The sequence below is a fragment of the Monopterus albus genome, unplaced genomic scaffold (assembly GCF_001952655.1).
Source record: "Monopterus albus unplaced genomic scaffold, M_albus_1.0 scaffold53.1, whole genome shotgun sequence".
Lineage (NCBI taxonomy): Eukaryota > Metazoa > Chordata > Actinopteri > Synbranchiformes > Synbranchidae > Monopterus > Monopterus albus.
Genome location: NW_018127933.1, coordinates 1,468,459 through 1,487,135, shown reverse-complemented (window position 1 = coordinate 1,487,135; position 18,677 = coordinate 1,468,459). Strand labels below are relative to the sequence as shown.

The 18,677-nt window shown below is 39.7% G+C and overlaps 2 protein-coding genes across 3 annotated transcripts; both read right to left on the bottom strand.

Moving 5' to 3' along the window:
- Positions 1 to 848: 848 nt before the first annotated feature.
- On the bottom strand, positions 849 to 3,015 carry psmg4 (proteasome (prosome, macropain) assembly chaperone 4). The gene is made up of 3 exons (XM_020601926.1): positions 2,682 to 3,015; positions 1,972 to 2,047; positions 849 to 1,609 (listed from the first exon to the last, which is right to left on the bottom strand). Exons 1-3 carry the CDS (start codon positions 2,856 to 2,858, stop codon positions 1,488 to 1,490), a joined length of 375 nt encoding a protein of 124 aa, XP_020457582.1. The 5' UTR covers positions 2,859 to 3,015; the 3' UTR covers positions 849 to 1,487.
- A 220-nt stretch (positions 3,016 to 3,235) lies between these two features.
- On the bottom strand, positions 3,236 to 6,800 carry bphl (biphenyl hydrolase like). 2 transcript variants are annotated; one of them, XM_020601925.1, is made up of 8 exons: positions 6,744 to 6,800; positions 6,486 to 6,632; positions 5,383 to 5,486; positions 5,076 to 5,242; positions 4,155 to 4,308; positions 3,915 to 4,046; positions 3,575 to 3,698; positions 3,236 to 3,470 (listed from the first exon to the last, which is right to left on the bottom strand). In XM_020601925.1, the coding sequence occupies exons 2-8, from the start codon at positions 6,566 to 6,568 to the stop codon at positions 3,380 to 3,382; spliced, it is 855 nt and encodes a 284-aa protein (XP_020457581.1). In that variant the 5' UTR covers positions 6,569 to 6,632; positions 6,744 to 6,800; the 3' UTR covers positions 3,236 to 3,379. The 2 variants fall into 2 exon arrangements, with proteins under 2 accessions (XP_020457581.1, XP_020457580.1); XM_020601924.1 differs by lacking the exon at positions 6,744 to 6,800 and having other exon boundaries at positions 6,486 to 6,720.
- Between the last annotated feature and the right edge of the window lie 11,877 nt (positions 6,801 to 18,677).

Here is an 18,677-nt window from a genome sequence, read left to right as displayed (position 1 = left end):
CTTTTACAATAGTGGCTGAGATGGTAACAACAGCCTATGTCTGAGTGGATGCAGTGATTATGATTCATTCAGGAGTTGTCAAAAATACCAAGCTAATCTGAAGTCAGTGTGTGTTAACTAACATGAAAACCTTCAGTGGTGCTGGTGATTCTCTGCCGTCCGCTCAGTGAGGAGCGACTTGCAGGCAGGAGAAGCCGCAGACTAGCTTTCAGTAGCGTGTGCTCTGTGAGTCTTGTTTGTAGTTGTGACTCGTTGAAAGAGGATTTCACTGCATATTAGACTTTATTTTGCACTAAATGTCAGAGACACAATCAAGTGTTTGTGACTTTCAGCCAACACATGGGGATTCCAGGGACTGTCTAAACCGCTACCACTCTTGCATGAAAGGGCACAAATTACATGTTTTTTCTTATTTATTTGTGGTCCCTCTATGAGAAGTCCAGTGTGGCACTTTATTCTCCCAGGTGAGGTCAGTACTGCTGCTGGTATGGGTGCATGATGGCTGTCCCTGTGAGGAACAGCCGGAGACCTCGGCAGACTTCCTGTGTAGCCTATGGAGACTGTGGGTAATGCTGAACAATCTGAGAGTTGAATGGGCATTAGTGCGTTCTTCCGTATGTCTTATGATGCCTCTCAGTATTTAAACGGCTTTATCATGGTGATTCTGTTGTTTTAACAAAACAAAGAATGTAATTTAAGAAAAATCAGTATTTACTTTGTCATGCTGCCAAGGGCAATTTTGTTGTTTGAAATACCTCTGTAATTAGCAAATATCTCCTCTGCAGCTCTGAATCTTTGTTCTCTGTACTGTGGTAATGTTGTAATCCTGCTCCTAGGATGTGTAATTCTAGACAGAAAGCACAATAGTTTACAGTTTTTTAACATAACCCTTTGTGAAGATTAGAATAGAGCAGCACAGTCTGCACAGACCTGCCATAGTTGTGATTAGTGTACATTTTATACAGGACTGCATAAAAAGGTAAGGTCTCTATACATGTGCCATTCATTCATGATGCATGGACCACCAACTTTACTGTTACATAATAACGCTGAATAGAAAACCATCCCATAAACCACTTTTGTCCAAACAGACTTGAGCACACAGATTCAAACATCCTCAACTTTCCACATTTAGTACACAGCGTATACTTTGAACCCTGCGTGGTTTGGTAGTTTGTACATTTTCAACAGTTAAACACTAGAAGAAGAAGAAAAAAGAACTCAACCACTAATGCTGTTTTCTAAGTTGTATTTTTTAATATGATGCATTTGTACAAAAAGCCATAGGCCTACATGTTTTGATAATAAACCACTTAATTTATTATGTCAATAAAAGAAAACTTGATGTGCCTGTTTGTGGTTACTGTGTTGGACTACAGTGTCTGTGAAGGAGCATACAAATCCAAAGAGCAGAAGCACATGCTGCTTGTTAGTTGTTCCACTTCCTGGACATCCTCAGAAGAAGTTCATTGAAGGATTAAAGGTGTTCAGAAGTGTTCAGGGTGAAGCTCCAGCTCCTTTTTGATTCTGTTCTCTACCAGCAGACCAAGGTTGGAGTCCGTCACCGGAAGACTGTAACTCACAAATACTTGCTTTTTGGTCTTCTTCGCTGTGAAACAAGCAGAAAGAGAACAACACTCTGAGTTTAGACTGCACACAACATCACTTGCTGTAGTACACTGAAGTCTTAGAAGTTGTGGAGATGCAAAATAAATGGCTCTCTGTGACTATGCTTTGGCCTATTTACTAGTGTTTATTTCTGTCAAACTTAAGTTATCATTTCAAGTGTACTTAAACAAATGGAGTCTATTTGGTGCCTCAAATCCAAAAACCTGAAACTCTACAGCAGGATTGTGAGAACTGTTAAATATAAATGCCAGTATTGTCTTTTAATTATCACATTTAAACTTTCAGATGACTTACTGTATGCTGCTACTTACACCAAGATAAATACTATAAGTCATATGTTACCTAGTCGTTGTGCCAAAGAATTTGGAGCAGTATTGGATGGATCCCCAATGACTAATGTAGATAACGGCACAGAGTCCTGCAGACACAAAACAATAGCCGTTAGTCTCTTCTACCATTGTAGATTCATGGGTAAAATCTTGTCTGTTCAAATTTAAACTGACAACATAATAAACTGCAAAAGGTGAAGGCGTCTGAATGCTTTCTGAAGCTGTCATAGCTGTGGATGTCAGAGCTGAGTAATAAGGGGAAAAAAATCCTCCATCACAGCACATATAATTCATATATGGAACATCCTGCCCCTAAATATTAAATATCTGCAAATTCCTTCAAAAAACATCTCTAGGCCTGCTGTTTTCTAGTTCTAGTTTGATAGAGCAACCTTTTAATCAGGTTAACTGTTTAAAATACGTTAATGCAAGCTTATGTACAGTAAAGTGTCCTATGAATGTCAGTTACTAGACAAAGAAAGGTTGTTATTGCGATTTGGAGGAATTAAACCTCAAGACTTTCAATTCAGTCCTGTGGTGTTACATATAATACTGAGCAAAGGTTTAGGCACTTTAGATACTGAGGCTCTTATCCATCTCGCGCGCGCGCACACACACACACACACACACACACACACACACAGGGGACCCTGTGAGTCAACATTACAAATTCCATGTTACACTTCTTGCTTATTCATTAAGTTTTGTGTGTGTTTTACTTACATATTTGCTGCTCATCGAGACCGCCAAGTTGGACAGGACCGGAGTCGAACCGACCCAGAGGAAAAACCCGCCGCTCAGCTTCATCACGTGGAAATGAACAACCTGCTCCAAAATCTTCTCTGAGAAATTGTGCACCGAAATAGCGTCAAACGCCTCTCCGTTTTGTGTTTCCGTCATTTTGTTGAACTCTTACTAGCTGTGACTAGCAAACACTCGTGTTAGCTGTAAAAACAAACAGCAACTTCCTGGTGAAACAAAACCGGCAGCCCAAAGCAATCGATCATGAATAGCTGGGATGTGTCGAACCTGCACAACCGATTTGACGCTCGTTATATAAAAATAAGATATGAAAAATAACTTGTGCCACTTTCTACGTGGCTTATAAATTAAACCCAGTAGCTACAATAACGAGTATTCAATGTTTCTAATGGTTCGTCTGTTCAGAGCCACTAGTAGGAACAAACTGGTCTGTCTGTGTTGTGAAAAATCCCTTTAACATCCACTTATGCGTTCAAATTCAAGATTAGCACAAAAATAAACTCACCTACTTGCTTTAGAAAACATTTAATCAAGAAAAAATTAACAGAATTTTCAAAATAAACATTCAAGTAGATAAATCTAAACAGACAATCATACTGTGGGCTTTTCTTGAGGTAAATGTTTGAAATGAACTGGGATTCATGCTGCAGGAAGTCATTTCACTCTTGCAGAAAGTCTTCCACCAGTCTGTTAAATTCATTGGCATACCTCAGATGGAGATTGTGTTTTCCCTCTGGCATGAGATGCAATCTAAATTTTGAGACAGAAGTTTTATTTAAGTACATCTCCCACTCTAAATGTCATAAATGGAGGGTCATGGCAATATTGCTGTTGTTGCATGTGAACATTCTCACCGTGAACCCTTGATGTGTTTGAGGAGGTGCTGTGGGTGGAAGCTGGGCACCATGGGGTCTTTTTCTCCATGGACGATGAGGGTTGGACATGTGATCAGGGGCAGAAGCTCCAGACAGATGCTCCCTAACCAGAGGACAATGAATTGAACATGTTGGCTTTTTTAAGTTCAGATGACATTTAGCAGATCAACACAAAATGAAGGAGTATCCCGGATTTACTTCCCATATGTTTTACTCACTTAATTAAGGAAAAATTAATTTAGGAAATTGTAACTGCAATGTTTTAGTCTGGTTTTATCATTTCTGAGGATTATTTTTAGTAGTCGCATGAGGTCATCACCTTCTGGTCTGTGGGCAAACTGTGCGATCCCGTCCACCCAGCCCTCCCAGGTTTTAGCAAACATTTCTGCTCCATACACCTCCTCCATTGGCTGTCTCATCCGCGCACTCCACTTGGAGACATCACGGACCGCTGGGTGTTCACACAAAAAAAATATGCACACAAACAAAAAATACTACACCATGCACAATTCACACAGTTTACGACTGAGGTGGCAGTTAATGAAAAGTGGAGCAGTACCTTCATAAAGCTTGAGGTCATCCTGGGAAACAAAGGCATTGGATCCCCACACAACCATCTTGCTGATCAGTCTGGGGTTCCTGGCTGCTACGATCAGAGCGGTGATCCCTCCATCGCTCCACCCCAACAGGGAGAACTTGTCAAAACCCAAAGCCTGCCAAAAAAAGGAACATGGTATACATCACCAACAAACGGTATGGTAGTTACTGTAACTGCACAGTCTGAGGAGACAGTAGGCATTCAGGGAGGCTTAGTGGGGGACGAGTCACCTCTCTGGAGAGTCTGAGAGAGGATGTTGAAGAATAAATCCAGACACTGGCTGCAGTTTCGCTCTGTGCACAACTGCTGCAGCCAAAATCTAGATTTTATTGTATCAGATGTAACAAATGCACCAAATAATGAACAGAGGTGACTTACCTTCAGAAAACATACCCCCCAAAAGATTCCACAACGTCTTTGTACAGGGTAAACTATGGAGGCTGCAGTGGTGGTAGAGAATATTATGTGTGCATAGAGTGCTAAACTATGTGCATGCATATATAAACCAAGACCATGTGTTGTTATCCATGCCATCAGTTTAGCCATGCTTGTGAGATGAGAGAACTACAGTACAGTATTTAGCAATGTGTTTAGTAATGTTACTAATGTTTTGTCACCAGTTATTTGTCTATGCAATCATTAAGCTAGTATGACCATTAACTACTGCATCAACTGGATTCAGAATGCAAGGGGCAAGTTCAAGCACTCTTGCTTTAACGTTTCCCCATAAAATTTTAATAAACACTTATCAGTCTGTGCATAGGATTTAGTAATCTGTGCCCTGGATGTCCACACTCATATTTCTTTCTATCCTAGGGCCCCTGGGGAGCTCTGTGGTAATCGTCCACTTCCATCATGAGTTGTTGAAAAGGATGATCATACCTTCATCAGAGCCACTGCATCTTTTGCATCTCGCTCAAAGAAGTCAGAGGGAAAGTCTCTGTCTGGGGGACGGGACTGTCCGTACCCACGGGGATCCCAGCCAACTACAGTGAACTGCTCCTTGTTCAGAGAATTAAGCTGAGGACCAAAGTCTGTCCTTGTGCTTCCTGTGGGACCAAAGGTGAAAATGGTTTTATTGCGAGGATGCCATCATATGGAAACCTGAATGATCTTACAGGACATGGAAAAGAGATCCTGCATTCTCAAAGACTAACAGAGTGTCTTGGATGAGTGCTGCTGTATTTACCGAGAGCACCGGGAATCAGCAGCACAGCGTGTTTCCCTCTGCCTTTCTGTTCGTAGTACAGGTCCACTCCATTAATATGCTGCTTGCCTGAGGCCACTGAGGAGCTGCAAGGAAACACACAAAAAGACTGGAAGAGAAATCTGTGTGAACAGCCACAGTAAAACCTGTGACCTATAAAAATATTACACAGCTGTTTGTTTAAGGACTGGAGCAAACGGTTGTGCACTGTTCCAGTTATTTTGTCTGGGTCTACTATAGATGCAATGCTATTGTGTCCTTTGGTTTTTTTTTTTTTACATGCCCTTGTACAGAACCATTTAAACCCTTTACGCTAAGATCTTGCAGGCTTTTGGTCGTTCTGCAGGGTGTTAATATGTGTTAAGGAAATAGGTAATTCAACATGGGGCCATGGTCAGAAGAGTTTTAAAAATGTATATCTTCTAAATGTCTGTCCATCACTGACGCAAACATATACACCCAGGAAACCACGATAAATGTTAATTGAATAAAAAGAAATGTACTTTGTCATCTTGACAGAAAAACAAGCAGCTACAACATTTAGCTGTGACCAATTATCACACCTTTTCCACTAGTGAAAACAAACCTTGAAAAGCATAGTTGTATAATATAAGTACTATTTATATTTGGAGAACATTCAGTTGTGAGGACTTTTTAAAACCAAACTCTAAAGGGGATGAATGGTTTCAGTGGTTTACCATCTTTATGTAATAAAACTTCAAAACTTATTTTATTTATTACTATTTTTGATACAAGGCTTTTTGTTCGTGTTAACATAACATATACTGCTGGGATGCTAAACTAAAATATACGGTAGAACAGTAGGGCTACGAATACCAGCTACCCACACAACCTACTACTAACAGTGATACAGGGACACTTTGGGTGCTTCCCCGCAGTTTTCACGAATTTCAGCAGCAGTGTTTCGTGCACAGTGCACTGCCAGCGCACATACTGCACCACCTAGTGGATTCAAATAAAACAGGCCTTTCGAAGGCAGAGCAGACATTTCCTGGTTTGTTACTGGGTGAAGTCCGTGTTTCTACGATCGTGCATAAGCATGTAAACAGCGTGAAAACAGTTACCAGCAGGGCCGCAGCGCCGTCATTGCTGTCTTAATGCCAGTTGCACATTTAAGCAAACGTCCCCCGAGCACAAACAACGCCATTCGTCTGACAGGTAGATCCAACCCAATCCTGACTGGGGATCGTGTAATCCTGCACCGCGAGCTCCTTTTTAGGTAAACACAGGGAGCTGGATTTAGTTTGGCACTTTCCACGTCGTCTTCATTGACCGAAAATTTAAAGCGAAAGTACCAAAATGAACCAAAAGGCAACATGTACCTGAATGTTACCCAGCCGGTAACACATTACGGCACAGGCCCGTTCATTTCCTAATCAGTGCTGAGGACGTCCTTTGGTACTTTTAAAATGTAGTATATAACACAGTTGATTTAGATGCGTTTGAATATTTAAGCAGTTGTTGCCAGTGGTGGAAAGTAACTAATTACATTTACTCAAGTACTGTAATTGTGCACAGTTTAGAGGTGTTTGTACTTTACTCGAGTATTTTCATTTTGTGCTCTTTCATACTTTGGCTTCACTACATTTTAGAGACAAATATTGTACTTTTTATTCCACTACATTTATTGTATAACTTTAGTTACTTTACAGAACCAGATTAATACAAAAACTACAGCATAATCATATAGTCACTCTATTGGTCTCTGGTGGAAAATTCACAAGCTGCACAGCAGTAGGTAAAGTACTTCAAATCATAAGCATATAAGCTGGTTAAAAGTAGGTCCTCCTTTACCTTCTGCAACATAACATGTGATGTACACAGTAAGGCAACACAATAATCAGTCATTATAATTCAATAATATGTTAAACAATATTCTGCATAATGAGTACTTTTACTTTAGCACATTAAGTATGTTTTTATGTTAATACTTTGTACTAAAGTAATATTTTGCAGTAAATTTTACTTGTAACAGTATTTTTAGACTGTGGTATTGCTACTTTGACTTAAGTAAGGGATCTGAGTACTTCAGAGTAGTTTCCCCACATACCCAACTCAACGGTCTTTCATTTTAATTCAATAGTAGACTTAATTCTACACAAATGTTGACAAATCTCACATCTCGTGGGCTCAGCTGACCTGCTGTGCTCTGAACAAAGGCTCTCAACAGAAAATCACTGAAATCAGCTTCTTGCAAATGAATCAAGTGGGCAGCGTTTCCACTATTTCCCTCTCATGACTGATACACTAAATTAAACAGCTCATTCCTGAAAACATCCTATAAATTCAATTACCTTTAAGTTTCTTAAAAAAGCTAAGTATTTGAGACTTTATTTGACCTGTGAAATAAAGTGTCGCACTGACCTGCAGAGGGTATCACAATAATATCCCTGTAGTATAAAGGAATATAGTAGAAATTATTCATTTAATCAGTTTGTTGACTGACAGGAAATTTATCAGTAACTGTTAATTTAACCCTTGTTTTTTTTTCTTTTGTTGATGTTGGATTTAATTCCTGATTGTTTCTGTACAAATAATGAGCCTAGAAAACCCAATATGTAAAAGACAATGAAGAGGTTTGCCACAAACTGGGTGTACACATTTGATGACAGAGACAAAACACAAACATTCAAATAAAACATTGATATTGCACCAAATAAGGACATATTTGTTTTGTTAAATGATTTATATAATAAAATGTATTTGTATTTTGTTGGGGGGGGGGGGCCCTGACCCTACACCAGAGAACTGTAAACAAAAAGCTGCTAACCTTTCCACTAGAAAGTCAATGAAATGAAAAAGCCACAAAGTGAGAAAAAAAATAGATGCAAAATGTCAAATGGTTAAAAAGGGATAGAAAAGACCACAAAACGGCAAAACAACTAAAAAAGTAGGCCAATCAACAAAAACAGACACAAAACAACTACAAAGAGATGCAAAACAACCACAAGAAGACACACTCACTACTGATCACATGGTTGCTCAATCTGTGAGTCTTGCTCCTACGGTGTAGGAGAGGTGGGGGCCCTTTACATGTTTCTGCCCAGGGGCCCATTTTCCCATAATATGCCCATGCAACACAGTGGCATTGTTGGGAGCCAGTTAGACGCTGTTAGATCTCTGAACAAGCCACATTTTTTTTAAAAAGCACATGCATCCAGTAGTTGCTAAGACATTTCACTCTGAATCACAATTTTCAACCTCATGGGCCTAGAAGCAAAGTCAGGAGATCAACAAAGTCAGTAAGCTTCATCCCCTGGGGACCATGAATGTCAGTAGGAAACCTAACACCCATCTAATTGTTGCTGATATATCCAGTCTGGACCAAAGTGACAGACTGACCAACGGGACCTGCTGTCCCTTCAGTCGTACTGATTGTTGGGTGAATAAAAACGTTAGGGCTGCAGTGGGCATTTTTCACCACTTCCTAGTGTTTAATAGACTAAGCAAATAATTGAGAAATTAAGAGAATAATAGTCAGATTCATCAACAGTGAAAATACCTGTTAGTTGCAGCCATAAATCAAAATACAGACTCTACAGTATTGTTTAGAAATAACTAGCATTTGCTGGGTTTAACAAACAAACTGGCATCAAACATGAAAGTCAAACTGAGGTGAAGATCAATTTAATTATCAACATCTCACATGCTGCAACTCCGCCCCTGCACCCAGACACACTCCTACACAAACAATAATGCTCAGACAAGGGTGCTTTTTATACACCTCAAGCTGGCTCATCGGTGACCTGCCACTCGTGATGAGCTGTTCAGACCTAGTTCTCTGAGGCACGGAGGCAGCTTTTTGTAAACGCCTCCACTCTCCTCTGTTTGTCAGTGCATCTGAGCTGTGGCATACACTGAACCACACACAGGAACACAAGACTAGGCGACAAAACTGGGCTAAAAATACCTCAATCGCCTCAGAGCGATGCGTTGAAGACGCAGCATAATTTACTGGAAATGCAGTGACTAGTGCAGATTCCAGTGGCTGTCCACTGACAACAACACGTAATTTAAAATAAACGGGGGAATTTGTAGTTCTGAGGTATAATGAAGTTTATAATACGGTACTCATAGAAATAGGTGTCATAACGTAACCTGATGATAAAACAACGCTAAATATGCGTTTGCCTACTTTAAATCATACTAAATGGAACAGTTCTGTGTTTTTGGCCGTGCAGTGTGACTCTCCAAAGGTAGAGGCGCCAGCTGGACAATCTCGGTCCAAATTGAAAAAGCTCAGAAACTGTTAGATAAATCCACCAGTGGATGAATCCTGATGATTTTACAAGCTTACTTTCATCTAGACCCATTGATATTTTTCAAGTGCAGATGCAGTGGCTAGTTTCATTGGATTTCTACTGAGAATTGTGGCAAAATTTAAAATAAATTCAACCAAAAAGACAAGTATGTTCTGGGTCCATCATCTCCAATAAGATGATTTGCTTCTTTTCCCTGATTTATATCATAATAAACAAAATTTTTTGTTTGTTTTGGCCAGCAGCATGGCTCAAGAGATGTACACAGCAACCCTTGGATGGATCGCCCTGAAATTCTGTACAGATATTCCCTGTTCCCAGACTATGAAGCTGACTGATTGTGGTGATCTCCGGACTGTTTCTGTAGCACCACAGACATTTTTGTTTGGGAGTAAAATACCTGGACAGCTGTTGGGTTGATTACCATGACGGTTGGTACAGATATTCATGGTCCCCAGAGGATGGATCTTTTGGTGGTCCCTAAAAACTGGTTAAAGTTTTTGCTTATTCAAATATCTTGACATCCACTATGTGGATTGATGGATTTTCTACTGACATAAAGCACCTCAAAATGCCAGAATGATTTACTGAACATGCAGCCACTGGTCGATTCCAGTGTGTTCAATGAAAATCGAGACATACTTTTAGCAAAATTAGGTAATTCTTACTTCTAAGACAACAGTCCCATCATATATAACTTGAGACTGGATGTATTCTGAGTGTTCCTTCTAGTGACAACACACTGGTGGCCCTCGGCCATATTTGTCCACTTGGTATGCACCTATCCATAGTCCCATGACCCACTGCTGGACTAAATATAAATGTCCATGCACAGTGTTCCACCGCTAAGGTCGCATTACATCATCTCAAATATGTTCTCAATGAAGCTCAGTTGGGGTGTGAGCCTCGGCCACAATGAAGGTTTTATGACACCCTGGGTCAAACAAAGAAGTCGACAAGTGCGGTTTGAAAACAATGGCAATCATTGTCATTTTGTTGAGAGAAGGTGACCGGAGTAAATGATGAAACTCTTTGAGTAACTCTGAACTTGGTCCATGAAGACAACATTTCTATATTGTGACCTTAAATGGCCCCAAACCATCTGTTATTTTCCCGAGACCATTGGTAGACACGGGTAACACAGGGAGGCAACAGTGGTGCAGTGGGTAGAGCAGTTGTCTCCCAACTGGAAGGTTGAAGGTTTGAAACTCAGTGCCTGCAGTCCACATGTCAAAGTGTCCCTGGGCAAGACACTGAACCCCATACAACATAATATTTAATTGATTAATTTACACTCTGTAGATATAAATACTAAAGTCCATGAGTTAATAGCTGAGAGAGCAGTCACAGCTGCTCTGCTAAGTTAGCTTTGTTAGCCTACCTAGCATTCTACATTTAACTCAGTTCTGAACATTCTTTAGGTCCTTCCTGCTCTTTATCTTGGAAATATCAGATGTTAGTCTCTCATCTCTCATCATTTGAGCTGCAAATTGATTCATTTTCAGGATAATGTTGTAGTGTGTGTTTCAGTTCCTCATATAGAGAGGCATGTGGTGAGATGCTACACTGAGCTCAGTTTCTATAGAGTGGAGAGGTCACAGTGTAGAGCAGAAGGACTGAAGCAGTGTATTTTGATGTAAAAAAATATAAATAATATTGTTTTTTTTGCCGACATGTGTGTGTGCAGGGGTTGGTGTGTAACGCTCTCAGCAGCTGGAGGAAACAGATTATTTTTGAGGGCTGCTCAGAGAGTGTGTGTGGGTAGGTGTGGGAGGGGATGTCCCACAGCGTGGGGGTGTCCCCGCTGTGAATTGCATTCCATATCTTTCCATAAAGCAGCAAATGCAAGCATTATATTGCTTTGAAAAAAACATCAGACAGCACATGAAATAGCATTAAAAAACTGTTAACTTTTTGCAAACATGAAATGTTCAGGAAATCACTATGAAACTGGAAAATTGACAGGTTTCAAGTTAAGCAGGCCTTTTATCCTCATGACTTATGAGGATTATTTTACAACATCTTGAACTTTTTGTATGTATACAACAGAAACTATGAATATAAGAAGGGGTTTAAAAGGTTTAAGGTATTTAGATTGTCTGTATACAACAGAAACTATGAATATAAGAAAGGGGTTAAAAAGGTTTAAGGTATTTAGACTGCAGGAAAAACTGCACTATAGATAAAAAATGTAATTCCATTTTTTATTTATAAGCCGATTACTTGACCTCAAAATCCACTAGTAAAGTGAAAATACATTCTTTTCATGTGAAAAATGAGTGATTTAAGCCTTCAGGTTTAACTAGTTTGTTCAAGGAAATATATTTATTTTATATTGTTCATAGTCTACAGGAATTAAACATAGGCCTGTCTTTGTATGGAGTACCTGCCTATCCATCTACTTTACACATTTATATTAAAATGAACATATAGTAATATTTAATTGATTAATTTACACTTTGGTAGGTTTAAATACTAAATTGCATGAGTTAATAGTTGAGAGGGCTGTTACAGCTGCTCTGCTAAGTTATCTTTGTTAGCTTACACTGGAGATTAGCTCATTTATTTTATTTTTTTTTAATTCTGTACCATGGCTAGATTTATCTATAGCCTTATTTAGTTGTGTGGAAGTACAAACTGATGCCTTAAGATGTTTTTCAAAATGAATACTTTTCAGCTATGAAAAAGTGATTAAATCAATTAAATTTAAGCTTTAGCTAAGGTTAGCTGAGGTTATCTCACTAGCTAGCATTCAGTGCTTCTGTTTTACTGGAGCCTGTTTTTATATTCTTTTTATAGTTATTGCTTATTTTTATTTATTTTTGTAGACATTACACCTCTGTGCCATAATCATTTTAAAATAATAAAACAGAAGCCAAAGTCACATTCCCGTGTCAGATTTTGAGCCAATATGTGGTGACTGTGTTTTGGCTTTTGGCTCATGTCACAGGTTTGTCCTAAACAGACTCAGCTGTATGCTACCAGCTTCAACATGATATCAGCCCCCTGTCACCCCATAAAAATATTTACCAGCACACTTGAGGTCATTTTATGACCTTGATACCACTGGTTCACAGCAACCACAGATTGCATTTCATCTGCAAGTCTCCTGAGCATGTTTATAAGTTGCTAAGTGTTGTGAGTTGCTATTGCTGTCTTACAGTTTATGAAAAAAACTCATCTGGCTGGCAGGAGGGTTCAGTACAGACTCATCTTGGTCTTGCTTAGGTGGCATCACCAGCATCCTGCAAATTTGCAAAGCATGAGAAAAAAGTGCTCAAGACACATCTGTCCAAGGTAGAAAACATTTGGCTTCCTTTTGAAGACCAAAATTTGATTAAAACAATTACAGTTTCTTGCTTTTGGGCCAAGCTGCTAGACTGTTTTAGAAACTGGTTTTCCGGTTTTTCTTTCAGTTCAAAAGAAGAGCAAAACTTTTAAGCCATAAAGCCACGTTTGCTTGGGAGATATTAGAGGAGGGGGGTTGTTGGTGGGTAGAAAATGCCTAATTTAGGTCTGAACTTCTAAGAAATGATTTGTGATTGGATGGAAGGAATATTTAAGATTTGTTGATTTTGTTTGTGAACCGCAGATGCACGAGACAGGGAGCTGTTGGCGCAGCACAACATAACCCACATCCTGTCAATCCATGACACAGCTGCACCCATCCTGGAGGTGAGGTGTCTTCTCTGGGGGTCCCGATTGTGCCTGTGTGACCCCCCAACCCCAACATTAATCCAACCTTAACGAACACAACCTGCTCTGAACTCACCAGTGTTGCTGTGCCCCCTCAGTGCCCCTGCTGCACAGTACTCGTTCTGAAAGTGTGAACTGTTGGCAACACACCCAAGGTGTTGCACTGTCTTTTCCTGAATTGATATAAACTAATTATTATTATCATCACTAATCAGTTTATTATTATTCTAATTAACTGATTAGTTAAGTATGAAAAATGCTCAGCACAGCTTCCCAGAGCCCAAAGGGATTCTTCAGAATTTAAAAAGGAGAATAACCTTTAAGTATGAAACCAGCAGATTTTATGACATTTTATTCTTAAAAAAACAACTTAATTATCATCAAAAATCTGAAGTCATCAGCATTTCTATTAATCAAAAGTCATCCTGGACCTCAGTATATTCTTGCTAGCTCCCAATGCATCTTCTTCAACATGTTTATTCTATTATATAGTGTCATTTTTGTTTGTCTATTTGTGAAAGGATAGACAGGAAGGGAACAGGATGTAATGCAAGTTTAAATAAAAGCCTGTTTAGTGAACAGTAAATTGTATTAGAGTGCTGAAACAGACCACTTCAATAAGTGTGAAAGTCAGATGTTCTTATTTTCAATTTTGCACTGAAAGTTCTTTTGACTTGTCAGTCACAAGACCTGGAATTCACCAGGTTTCAGTAAAGAAGATGTTTTCTGAATTACTATGCTACTGTGTGTGATCCCAGTGAATTGCTACACTGCTTTTACCTGATGTGTGTTTGATGCAGCTGTGATGCAGATGTAAGTCAAACACACTGTGGGATATTTTTGTTTTTTTACACAAGATGCTTTTAGCTCAGCAGCTGGAAGTCTGTAAAGTCTTGAAAGTGCAACTGTGTTTAAAAAAGGTTTCTGGCTTTTCAACGCTGCATGTAGACGTGGCAGTTTGTGTATGAGAGAGCGGGAAAGATGTGTACGTGAGCGAGTGAGTGTCAGGAGGGGAGAGAGAGCCGGTTCATAGACTGAAGTAGAAATATCTCATTGGTTTACATTTGGTAACAGAGGCACAAATATACTTTCCTCTTACCTGCAATATTTGGTATCGAAGAGTATATTGATAATATATGTTATCTGAGAAAAAGTTTAAGTTTGTGGGTTTCCTGTGATTTATCTTCTCAATACAACCGTGACAGATACAGTGGAAACAGTAAATGTTAATTTAATGTTGCACATTTACAAAATGATTCACCTGACTTTGGATTTATTGATCATCATTTTGTTCAACTACATTAAATGCACAGCATTGTTGATATCTTCCTCCCTCCGCTCGTGTTTTTGAAAACCTTGATTTCGTCTCAATGTCCGCTTTCACAACTTTCATCTTTTCTTGTTGAAAGCGAAGCATGAAAAGTGCTCAGAGATCTCTATACACTTTCTCCATCCATGCCAGTATGTTTCATTGAACACTGAAGAGAAACAGCAACTTGTATTACAGTATCACTACCCAAACTGGTCAACCACCAAAACTTTTTAAAAAGGTTTTGGGCCTGCCATGATGCCCCAGCCTACACACTCTCTCTGAGCGATGCTGATGTTCATTCAGCAGCTCATTGCTCCAGGCTCATGTTCATACAGCATGTATGACGCAGCATTTCTGAGGTCTGCGGCACAGCGATGACTCAGGCCTGCGTTACCAGTGTGGCCCAAATGGCCAGATGGGATGGCTTATTTGCATGCCTAACAGTCAAACTGCTGACTGATTGATTTCTTGGAAGACAGCTTGATGGTTCCTGAGAGAGGAAGGTAAAATTTGCAACCACTGAATTTCTGAGGTCAGATGTGTCATGTACTGTGCTGTACAGTATGTACCCTAATTAACATACTGTAAAATGACATGACAAGGTTCGTTTTAAGGGGTAAAGTCCAAGGCTCCAAATACCTTTTTTCCAAGTGAATATGATTTTGACACTTATCCACAGCTTATGTGCACGCTGTCTGGTATTAGTGTTAGTATTTCTGTGTGTCTTGAATTTGATTTTACAAATAGCATCTGAATCATAGTCAAGTTTTAAGAGTGAGATGTAGAGATATAAATACTCTGGAGTATTTGTTTGCATAGCCTGCCTCTTCCTTTCAAAAATGACAACTTCATTTATACAAGTGTTGCATGCTCTCTCAGTATGTGCATGTGTTTAAGTGTGTGTGATTGTCTGGGGTTGGTGTGTGCAACCTGACCTGTCTGGAGCACTTCCAGAACTCAGTGTGTCCCAGAGGGCTCAGGGGGTTTTGCAGTGGTGCAGTCATAACGGGACAAGGTAGTTTCTGTCCACTGCATGTACCATCAGCTGCCAGGTGCACAGTACCCCCCCTCCCCTCCCAAAAAAAGCATACACATCGTTATGTTTTAGCCTACCACACCAGCGCTGAGCAGCACGGTCAGAAGGGCAAGGTTTCAGGGGCTGTACCCCTGCAGTTACCATACACTGCAAAACAGGATGCAAGTTAGACCCAACGTTCAAACAAATGACCCTCCTTGAACTGTTTTCATACTGTTGCACAATAACATACTAAGTTAACAGGTTTATCTGTTCTTGGAGCCTAAAGTACTCCCTCCCTTGTCATCTAGGACATGACATACTTTTGTATAAATGCTGCTGACCATTTCAAGTGAGTACTATAAATAACCTAAATACACATGTGAACCATTAATATTTGTCATGGTTGCCTCAGATTTATTTACTTTCTGATGACCTGTGTAAACACAAACAACTACAGAAAAAAGTCCAACAAAGGCTAATTTAAAATTTCACACTAACTTATTGATCCTATAAACATATTTTTAAATTTTACATAAAAGTATTTTTATTTAAAATGTTGTTTACAGAAAGTTGCAAATTAAAAACAATCTCGATACAGGCTGAGTTATGTAAACCAAAGAACATTGTGCCTGTGAATAAATCATTAAATTTAGTGTAATTTGGTTGAAGGGCAGGTTCATCTGATGCAACAAACAGTGTCGCATACCTAATTAAAATGTTTTCAGTTTGAACAGGTGGAACTGAATACACGCTTCACAGGTTTAAGAATCACTATTTTTAAAGCAGTCATTTTTTTTTTCATTTATATTATCTAGATGATTAAGTAAATCATTTAATATGATAATCTTTTAAATCAGGATTCAGTACTTCAAAGACAGTATCACACGTTTACCCACGAGTCCTGTGGAGTGCAGACAAATCATAAAAACACTTAATTGGTTTCTCTTGTTCTTTTAACTGCAATTTAATATTTACTTCCATTTTTCTAATTTAAAAGTTGACAACTTTAAGTCATAATACACAGTAAATTGAAGCATTTGGTATGAAACTAGTGTCATTTGCATGTGAGGATGTTGAAAGGAAGAAGCATATATATTCAAATTTAGCTGATTTTTGTTTATAACAACGAGTGTTGCCTCAATGCGATTACTGACTGGAGGCCCTCATATTTTCATTTTCCCATTTTCATTTTCAACCACATCACTGTCACCAAACAGGACCTACCTGTCAATAACTTGAGTTAATGCTTTCATTGTAAATTTCCTCACCTTTCATCTTTTCTCAAATCAAACATGCAAAATCAGGCATTTAACCACAGCTTTAAGGAAAAAAGCAGTTTCACTTCTTTGTACACTAAAGCAGAGAATCTCAATAGACAATGTGAAGATTACTGTGCTCTCAGTGTGGCAGCAGTGTCCCACAGTGCGACTTTGGTGGTGGCCTACATCATGACAGCGACGGGGCGAGGCTGGGTGGAAGCTCTTGCGGCGGTGAGGGCACGCAGGCCATGTGCGGGGCCCAACCTGGGCTTTCTGCGGCAGATGGAAGAGTTTGAAAACACAGAACTGTCAGAAGTGAGTAACTTCTCACCGGTCAAGTCCTGTAAAGTTATCATCCTTATGATTTTCATTATATCTAACATTGGTCTAAGTGATTCACAAGTAATGAAGAACACATGTACTGGACATGGTGCGGAATACAAGTGTGCATGTAGAAGACAGCATTCAGTCACAAGCTCGTTGTTGCCATGTAGTCTGACACGGTCTTCATATCTCTTCTTACTGGAAACAATGTGATGTGATGAATCAGTGTGTTTGGCAGCTCTGTCAACACATTATGCTTACATTCAGAAAACTGGATGCTGTGTTCCATGATGGCGCCTCAGTCAATCCTCACTGGATGCATATGCCAAAGAAGTGTTTCGGGCTTCTGTGAGCTGTTGTCCTACTCCAGCCGACATGCTGGTGACTTGCTCTGGTGGAACTGGACGACTTCTTTCTGACTCTGCACACATGAATGACGTAAAGTTAACTTTTTGATAAGACACTTAAAATTTTTCATTGAACCAAATCAGGACCCCGGGAACAACACCAAGGTGAGAGATGTTTTTGGCCCAGTAGCATTGCAGCTTCTAGGATCATCAGGTGATGATGACTACACCTGCACCCCCATAACAATTTTTTGGGGAAAAAAAAAGCAAAACAGTCAGTGCATTTTCTTGTGCATCACAAAATCACAAACACTCTGAATGTATTATTATCAGAATTTGATGTCATGGTCAGGGGAAGTCTTGGTGGAAGGGTAGCAAAGCACGTAGCATTGGAGGGGGATACAAACTGTTTTATTATGGTGTGGACAGGAAGAGAAATCGGGTAGGAGTGATCCTGAAGGAGGAGCTCGTGAGGAATGTTTTAGAGGTGAAAAGAGTGTCAGACAGGGTGATCAGTTTGAAGTTGGAAATTGAAGGGGTAATGTTGAATGTAGTCAGTGGTTATGCTCCACAAGTAGGGTGTGAGTTAGAAGAGAAGGAGAGATTCTGGAGTGAGTTAGATGAGGTGATGGAGAGTATTCCCAGAGGGGAGAGAGTGGTGATTGGGGCAGACTTCAACGGACACGTTGGTGAGGGGAACAAAGGGGATGAGGAGGTGATGGGCAGGTTTGGTGTTAAGGGAAGGAATCTAGAAGGACAGATGGTGGTGGACTTTGCTAAGACGATGGAAATGGCTTTAGTTAACACCTACTTCCAGAAGAGGGAGGAACATAGAGTTACATATAAGAGTGGAGGCAGGAGTATGTAGGTAGACTATATTCTATGTAGACGAGGCAATCTGAGAGAGATTAGTGACTGTAAAGTGGTGGTAGGAGAAAGTGTAGCCAGACAACATCGAATGGTGATGTGTAGGATGACTCTGGTGGTCAGGAAGAAGAGGAGAGGAAAGACAGAAAAGAAGACCAAGTGGTGGAAGTTGCA

What these genes read in the sequence shown, in the direction of transcription:
- bphl (XM_020601925.1), bottom strand. Translation starts at nt 6,568, where the DNA reads ATGGCGTTGTTTGTGCTCGGGGGACGTTTGCTTAAATGTGCAACTGGC. An exon ending in ATGCAGTGGCTCTGATGAAG is followed by an intron (nt 4,309 to 5,075) that starts GTATGATCATCC and finishes TTTTTTTGGCAG; the next exon opens with GCTTTGGGTTTTGACAAGTT. An exon ending in AAACACATCAAGGGTTCACG is followed by an intron (nt 3,471 to 3,574) that starts GTGAGAATGTTC and finishes CTCAAAATTTAG; the next exon opens with ATTGCATCTCATGCCAGAGG.
- psmg4 (XM_020601926.1), bottom strand. Translation starts at nt 2,858, where the DNA reads ATGACGGAAACACAAAACGGAGAGGCGTTTGACGCTATTTCGGTGCAC. An exon ending in TCTCGATGAGCAGCAAATAT is followed by an intron (nt 2,048 to 2,681) that starts GTAAGTAAAACA and finishes TTGTGTCTGCAG; the next exon opens with GACTCTGTGCCGTTATCTAC. An exon ending in TTCTTTGGCACAACGACTAG is followed by an intron (nt 1,610 to 1,971) that starts GTAACATATGAC and finishes CTTGTTTCACAG; the next exon opens with CGAAGAAGACCAAAAAGCAA.